At 49.1% G+C, this 8,217-nt stretch overlaps 1 protein-coding gene and 1 pseudogene across 2 annotated transcripts; one reads left to right on the top strand and one right to left on the bottom strand.

Annotated features, from left to right (window-relative positions):
* Window positions 1-514: 514 nt before the first annotated feature.
* On the bottom strand, window positions 515-3,815 carry LOC144154202 (signal peptidase complex subunit 2-like). 2 transcript variants are annotated; one of them, XM_077685829.1, is made up of 2 exons: window positions 3,789-3,815; window positions 515-3,044 (listed from the first exon to the last, which is right to left on the bottom strand). In XM_077685829.1, exons 1-2 carry the CDS (start codon window positions 3,798-3,800, stop codon window positions 2,370-2,372), a joined length of 687 nt encoding a protein of 228 aa, XP_077541955.1. In that variant the 5' UTR covers window positions 3,801-3,815; the 3' UTR covers window positions 515-2,369. The 2 variants fall into 2 exon arrangements, with proteins under 2 accessions (XP_077541955.1, XP_077541956.1); XM_077685830.1 differs by having other exon boundaries at window positions 515-3,041.
* A 2,029-nt stretch (window positions 3,816-5,844) lies between these two features.
* LOC144159856 (uncharacterized) lies at window positions 5,845-6,931 on the top strand (annotated as a pseudogene).
* The last annotated feature ends 1,286 nt before the right edge of the window (window positions 6,932-8,217 follow it).

Raw genomic sequence — 8,217 nt, 5'->3', positions numbered from 1 at the left:
ACTGTTATGCCGGCTGTGGACACTCACTTTGTGCCAAGAGAATCTGTAAACTATACTACTACTGACAGTTGTCACTGCAGAGAGCTGCATATCAAACTATAGTACACCATGGTGCAAAACTCTGGTACTTCAGGGTTCAATGTGGTTATGGCAAACTACAGCTTGCGCTGGTACTTGTTAACAGCACTGTACTGTAGCTAATCATTAAGGTGTACAGGACTGTTTTAACAAGTCTATTTACTATTAACCTTTGCACTCCTAGACCAGTAATACTTCAAATCCTTCTCATGTGAAATCAAATATGTTTAAGAAAAAGAATGTAACTTTGGTTGTCGTGCCCTAATTTTGCTCCTGACTGCCATAGCTTGCATGTTCGATCAAAGCACAAACGCTTAAAATGCTCAATAAAAGCACAAATGCGAGTCCTACGCTGAAATTTCAGATTGTCTTGATAAAACTATCTCACATAATTAAAAAGTAAATGCTTGAATCTTGGAAGACATATGGTACAAAACACGTGGTCCACAGTAGATTTTATTTAAAGAACGTTTCATGACAGTTTTTACTCTGTCCACAGGAACTCTAGCTCTTGTAACAGCATTTTCCAAAAATTCTCCTAAAATTGAGTTTACCTAATTGCTTGCACTTTTGGGCTCATCTTTCACAGAGGAAACATTGCACAGCTGATGCAGTGTTACAAAAGTAGGTACCTGATTTGCTCAGAACAAATATTATGAGGAGGTGGTGTACCAAGTATTCAAAGTGCTTCACCTAGTCAATACCAAAATACACTTTTGCAGACTAGGCCAGTTATGGTCGACACTGTGCAGGACAAAACAATTACAAAGTAACTTACACAAGGTATTTTTAATGCAAGAAGACTTGCAGTTTGTGCAACATAACGTTAACCATAAACTTCTAGCAAACAACTGTACTATGCTAAAATAAGACATTGCCAAATGCTTATTCAATTCCCTCAGAAAAGAATTTACTATGTCACCACAGGCACTAAAATTATTGTGCTAGAAACCATTACCAAACATAGTGACTAATGAAACGGCATGGAATGAAATAGATGGTTTTGGTGCTCAAACTTTGCCCATCAGCAATGAAGCACTCATGTCCACATAGGTCAATAACTTTTCCTGAAATTGGTAGTTAATGCATGTTTCTTAGAACATTATTTTTGCACAGCTGTTTCCTTACTTATCACCGAACTCTGAAACAGATGTCGGCAGTTACATAATTAAGGGCTACCAGAAATTCATACTTGCATAAATAACTCTTCAAAGCACAATAGGCTTTCAAGAGGTTCCAAATGCCATAAAGAACACACATGAATGGAATGCAGATGCAAGTCAAGTCTGTGCTGCCACAGGAATAATAAACAATGGCCATAGTTCGAAGTTATCCTCTACGTGAAATTCATATGCTTGGTTTTCATAAAATCACCTTTTTTTAATAAGCGGTTTTAGGTATACACAAGTTCAGTTATGGTGTCGGGAATTTTTTCTCGCACACAACACAACAGCCATGTTACATCGACACTGCAGAAAGGGGCAAGGCCTGTTTTATTGCACATCTAGCCTTTTAGCCCAATGCACAGGCTTCGAAACAGACCAGTTAATTTGGCCATAATTCAATGACTAAGGCAATTAAGTGACATCTCCTTAAACATTGAAATTCAAGTATAATGAAATGTACAAACCTACACTTAGTTACGGCATCAGGGGTGCTGGTTTAAACATTACTGTAAATTATGGAATCTGAAAAATAGAAGAAAAGTTCAAGTGGCTCTCGCACGTTGGCAACTGGCCACACAATTTGACAAAGTTAATTCCTGAACCCTCCCACAATGTCAAGAACAGCTAGGTCGTGACTGTTTTCATCATTTTAGCTTCAGTATTACAGTCCCGGCTTCTGTGAAAAAATTGCGAGTGAGAGATAGCACAGTATCTCCCCAATAACATCCAGCTGCTGTGAAAAGAAGTGAAGTGAAACGTGCGCTTCTTGAAACTAGCCCAACTGCACATTACCATGCAGGTTGCAATTCACACGTTTTGAAGCAAATCGTTACCAAGTGCGCAAAGAACCCAGTGCTGTACTAAGGCTTAAATATGTCGCCTGTTAATTTGATGCCGCGACACGCATTACACAAGATTTACGCAACGCATGTACTGCCAGCACAGAGGCAGTACAGGCTTTTGCGAATGTTAGGAACACAAAAAAAACTAGTTGCTCGTCGACGTACGGTTGCTTACCGCTTAACATATTACGACGGCTACTTTATTAGCGAAGAAACAAAAGGTACCCGGACCCTGATTCACCCAGAATAGCAATGAACAGCAGAATATATATATGCACAACAGTTACTTCTCCTTTTTCTCTGCCAGCAGGCTATTGTGCAGCTTGCACACCTCGGGGTCGAAGAGATCGCTGATGAGCGTGCCGCTTTCGTCGAACCAGCTGGCGATGGACTTCTCCAGCTTGGCCTCTCGCGTCTTTTTCGTTTTGCCGTCCTTGTAGTGAATCTGGAGGTGGTAGATGTGGTCAAAACGCTTGAGCGACGAGCTCACCGTCCAGACACAGTCGGGGTCGAAGCCAGCTTTGTCTTTTTGCAGCGCCACAAGGAAGATGCCTTTCTCGAGGAACGTAGTGTACAGAGTCAGGACGCCCATGAGAAAAAAGTAGGAGAGCACGCAGGCGATGAGCACCGTTCTTGACTCTGGAAACGGGTACAAGAAGTCCCACAGAAGCGCAAACATTGCCGCGCCAACGGCGATGCTGCAGATGGCCAGACGCCCATCGGTGAGCCGGTGGTTTTCCACGTAGCCGTACTTCTCTGTGAGTACCTTCTTCACCGCGTCGTCCAGGGCGTTGCGTACAGCGGATCCGTCCCACTTGTCAATTCTTATGGGCTTCTCAGCCTCTTTCTCAACACCTGACGTGTCACCGGCATCTTGAGCACGCTTGGAAGCCATGGTACACGATCCGGAATGATGACGCCGCCAACGACGCGTTGTTGGCCGTGAGAGCAAGGCCTGCTGGGAGGAGCGGTGTCAATGTTTCCAACGGAACGTTGCCCAACGCTGACGTTACATCGAAAAATGTTTACGGTTAGCGGCGCGGTTTTAAAAAGAAGCGTTTTATTAAACAAGAAATAAATTTTAAAAATTACCGCAACAAAAGGTTTACAGCAACAAAACAGTACAGAAAGTCGATCAGCAGGCACAAAGCTCGCCGTAGACCGCCCGCAGATTATAGAACCTCCCAGTTCACCGTGGGTTGAGTCAGAGTTGTAAATCCACACACACAAAAGAATGTAACAGCTGGAAAGTATATACATACTCTGAACAGATGCTAAACGTGGTATTAGAGTAATTATACGGGCTCAATGCGTTAGCGCGCCAAATATGTAGGTTTCAGACGTCCACGGGCGTTGCTCCGAACAAGCCTTGTGCTTGAGTCGTGCTTTCAGAAGCGCATACAAAACATGAATATAATCTTTCAAGAAATTTGGAGAGAACGTTTGCAATTATGAACTCGTAGCGTTTCGCAAACGTGAACGGTACAAAAGACATCATCCAAGGCGCGCACCGTGCAAGTGAAGTTAGTTTTTGCTTCTACAAGGAACTCGAGTGCAAGGTCGACAACTCGGAACGCCGCTACCATGATACGCAAATCGTGAGCTTTTGGGGCCACACCCAGAAAGCATTCGTGGTTCTCGGCTAAAGTCTTCTTAGCACACGTCATACGAAAATACACATAAATTGCTTACTCTAGCTTACCTTCGACACCATTTTACCGTCTCGGTTGGATCTTCTTCTATGCTGCTTTAGGGCACCATGGCTCGTGCTGTGTCTGACAGCCAGCGGAAATTCCCCACGTGAACATTCTTTCCCTACTGCACGCCGGTGACGTGGGGACAGCGTTTCGGCTGTCGAACAGCAAGCATAAATTTAAAAAGGATCTAACGATACGTGATTAAACAATTGTACAAATTATAAAATTGCCCTGATGTCTTATTTTACTGGTGATTTGTCTTCTGTTTTGCTTCCATCGCTCAACTGGAGAAAATGAAGAAGAGGTTAGACAGCACTGCACGTGATGCAATGTTCATTTGTGTGCGCCAACCGTGCACGTGCGACAACTGAACACCGCCGCGGCCCGCGAGGCATATGGGCCGGCAACACGCCTGCAAGAGCCGTAAAATTAAAACCGCGCTATTTGTAGGCGCGGTCACCCAGCGTGCATGCCAGCAGGCGGCATTTTATCGCCTGCCTGTGTGCTCCCGCAAGTTGCATGGTTTAGTGGGGAGGGTGCACCACACCTCACGGTGACGGTAGATACCCGTACTGAGGTACTGGTACTCCATAAAGTGGGTGTCATGGCGTGCGCTCGGAGAGTGAGCATACTGCCGGTGCATGCATGTCTGCGAACCTGGGACAGTTAAGAGCCGCGGTGGGACTGTTTCCCCGCTACTGTGAACACATCTTACAACGGCTGCGGTACTATGGCTGCTTTTGAAGCGAACGCTTTCTTAGTGGGACCGATGGCGTCCTATAAAAAAACTAATACATTTCTCCATAGACCGGTCGATAGGCCGAAAAGCTCTCTCTGGGCACACGGCACGTGCATGAAACCTGGCTTCCACTGTGTCAAAACGGTTCCTTGAAAATAGCGAAAAAGGAACGATTCTAGATAAGGCAATACACGCACCGATCATGAAGTACATAGTACAATAGTATACGTTTATCTCATATACACTATCGGTGCACATTTAGATCGTTCGTAGATGCGTTTACTTAGTGCGCGAAAAATCGTCGTATGGGTTCGTTCTTCGTGTGCGATTTGGGTCTTTGAAGGTTTGACGATCGATTGGACGCACTTTCAGCGAAGGTTGGACGCACTTTTAACGAAACTTTTGACGCACTTTTGACACAGTTTTGATGTGAGAACGCTTTCACGGTTCTCACAAGTTTATTTTGGAAGGGTAGGTAAAAAAATTTTAAAAATCTTTTTTCAGGAAATGGAAGGAGGCGGGGGGGGGGGGGGGCATTGAAACGGCGAAATCCTCCCGTTTCTTTTCGACAGGATCGTGCTCCGAGTGTGCAGCACTTCGCCGTAAAGGCAAAGTCAGTGTTACATTGGCGAAGGCCTTCCCGTCCCGAGCTCCGTCGCCTCCGTCATGTAGTGGTAGCGCGGTGGACTAGCGGCAAGCATAAGAGCGGCCTTGGTGTTGACGAAAAAGAGGCGAGAACAAACAACAGGTTTACTGCATGGCGAAAGATAACAAAGGGTAACAGAGGGTAACAGAGGGTGAGGGTAACAGAGTGGATCCCTAGAGAAGCAAGCGTTGCAGGGGGCGGCAGAAAGTTAGATGGGCAGATGAGATCAAGAAGTTTGCAGGGATAAATTGGTCGCAGTTAGCACAGGACCGGGGTAATTGGAGAATAATGGGATAGGCCTTTGCCATGCAGTGGGCGTAGATAGGCTGGTGATGATGATGATGACGAAAGATGAATAGCGACGATATATGAACAACATATGGAGTCGACGGGCAGGGCGGCGCTCTTAGAGCAGCCCCCAATGTTGACTGATATGAACCACCAAGAAGGTGGAATTTATACACAGAAGCGGCAACGGTTCCGCTGCTTCCAGGGTTTTTCACTAGGCCCGAACAACTTACAGGCGCACAAGAACACCCTTTCTCGGTCCACTTATACGTGTTTGAGTGGCGCCTCTGTCTACTGACATCACCTTAGGGATTCGCGCCCCTGTCATCTGCTAAACTCCACTTGTGAGTGGAAGCAGTGCCTGTGCTAGAAAGCGGCCGCTTTGCTCATGCTCCTCGGGTATGACATCCACACATTGCCTACTCTGCCCAACAAAACGCCACCGTGGGAACTCACTATACTCATCGATGGCGAGCCATTTCCATTTAATATGGACCCTACTCAGCGAGTGCGACGCCTTGCCTACGCCAAGAGGCATGATAAGGCTACGAGCTCCCTCCCCTTGAGTGAGCACATCGTATACACGGACGCTGCACTTCCCGCAGACGGTACCAGCAATACTTCGTATGCCGCCATCATGTATCAACAGAGGCGATGTACAGCGCCCGAGCAAAGTTAATGGCCATTCTAGATTATTTGGAGTGGGCCCTCGAAACTTCATCTGAAACTGACCCCGTTCACCATTGTGTGTACACTGATTCCCAGGCTGCCCATCGGGCATGCTCTAATTTTCTTTACGCAGATCATGTACTGCAGAAGATCCAGCACCAGGCATGCCTACTCCGTGAACGCGGTCACAATGTTACCATCCTCTGGGTCCCCGCGCATTGTGGGATCCCCGGAAGCGAGAAGGCTCATAGATTAGCGCGGGCTGATCTTTACACCGCGCTAGCCAGAGCCTCCGATACTCCTTTTCATCTCCTCGCTACCCCACGCGAGCTAGCAGATCTGATGGCAGACAAGCATCTCAACGTGCTGCCTACCTCACAGCAGTAGGCAATCCACTCTCGATACCGCAGCTCACCTCGAAGGTATTCACACGCCGAGAGTCTGTCCTGCTTCGGATAATTCAGACAAGCACACTTCTTACTCCTTTTTTGCTGAACCGTTTTCACAAGGGTGACACACCACCACCCGTAACTGGCACCTGCTCCACGTGCAACTGCCGTGCTGATCTCGACCATCTGTGTTGGGAGTGCCCCCTCCACATCCCACCTCGTCTTCGTGCTTTGGCCACCATAAAAAGTAGACCCTGGCCTTCTTCTCTCCGGACATGGGCCCGTCCGGATCCCAAGCCTCCGCATCGAGCCACCGAGATCCGGCGAGCACTCATTTTGTTCCTTCAAGACCCGGCGGCGCCACCGGTTGGTGATCGGCTCCGCGACAGCCACAAGATTCAAGCGGCCACCACTTAGCTGCCTCTAAACGTCCGTTAATAAAACGGAGGCAGCCCTACCCTTTCCCTCTGCTATAACACCGTCTCCCTTTCCACCGCAGTGACTTTGGCACATTATGATGTCGAATAAACGTGGTTTCATTTATTCATTCCAAGACATAGGGCCTATCTGAAGAAACCGAACTCATGGGTGTCAAGGGGGCGGACACCTGAACTCCTGCTGGTGTAGGGGGTTGGGGGGACGATAGGGAGAAAAGAATACATAGGAATAGGAGGATAGGGGTGTGCCCCGGCGGCCAGCTCGTCCGCCCGCTCGTTGCCATCCAGACCAATGTGGGCGGGGACCCACTGCAGGCAGAGTTGAGTGCCCGGTCCGCCAGCTGTGCCGCCTTCTCCCGGATGCCCCGCACCAACAGGGAATGCGAGTCTCCGTCCTGAAGACGCACCAGGGCCACTCGGGAGTCGCACAGCAGGGCGCAGCGCTCGGGCAAGGGCTCCATCTCCAGCAGCAGGTCCAGGCCCAGTCCGACCCCCACCAGCTCAGCCGTGGCCGAAGAAGAGGCATAGGACAACCGCGCCTGTAGGGTGGCCTCTCCCAGCACGGCGGCCGCTACGGCCGACCCCTGCTGCTTCCGCACCGAGCCATCTGTGTAAACTAGGGCGTGGCCGTCTAGGTCGCCCCAGACGACACCCCTAGCCAGCTGCAGTTGCCCGCAGTGGGGCGTCCGCCGCTTGCTCTGCAGCCCCGCAATGTCCAGCCGCACGTCAGCTGCCAGAACAGGAGCGGGGCCACCAGGTCCCGCGTCCACGGGGGCCACCACCTCCTCGTAGAGCATCAGCATGCGCCCCATGCGCGAGTGGTGGTGGCTCTTCAGCCGCCGCAGCAGCTGACCGCCCCCCTCGGCGCGTCGCAGCCGGTCAAAGTAAGTTTCGATGCAGACAGAGGAAGAGCAGTCTACCAAACGCTACGGATGAAAGAAGTCCACAGACGCAGCGCAGCCAAGAAGAAAAAAGAGGAGGAGGAAACGTCCGCAACCGCTGCAGGAATCAACAGCCTATCGAAAGTTGCCAGCAACCCCAGTACGAGAATCGGCAAACCACCCAGAAGAACGGTGAAATCCACGGGCAACAGGTCACAACTTTGCCAGAGACCGACTACAAAATAGTCTTCAGACCAACGCCCGGGGGCTTCACCTCGCTAAATGGAAGGACTCCGACGCTGCCCTCGCGATGGCAATAGCCGTAGACATGCCGCTTCGAGACTTCGTAAACAAAGTGACTACTCACATTCAGTGGGCCCAAAAT

Source organism: Haemaphysalis longicornis, unplaced genomic scaffold (genome assembly GCF_048455015.1).
Source record: "Haemaphysalis longicornis isolate Haplotype H1 unplaced genomic scaffold, Haemaphysalis longicornis Haplotype H1 scaffold_1, whole genome shotgun sequence".
NCBI lineage: Eukaryota > Metazoa > Arthropoda > Arachnida > Ixodida > Ixodidae > Haemaphysalis > Haemaphysalis longicornis.
The sequence above is the reverse complement of the archived record's forward strand: the minus strand, read 5'-3'. Positions and strand labels throughout refer to the sequence as shown.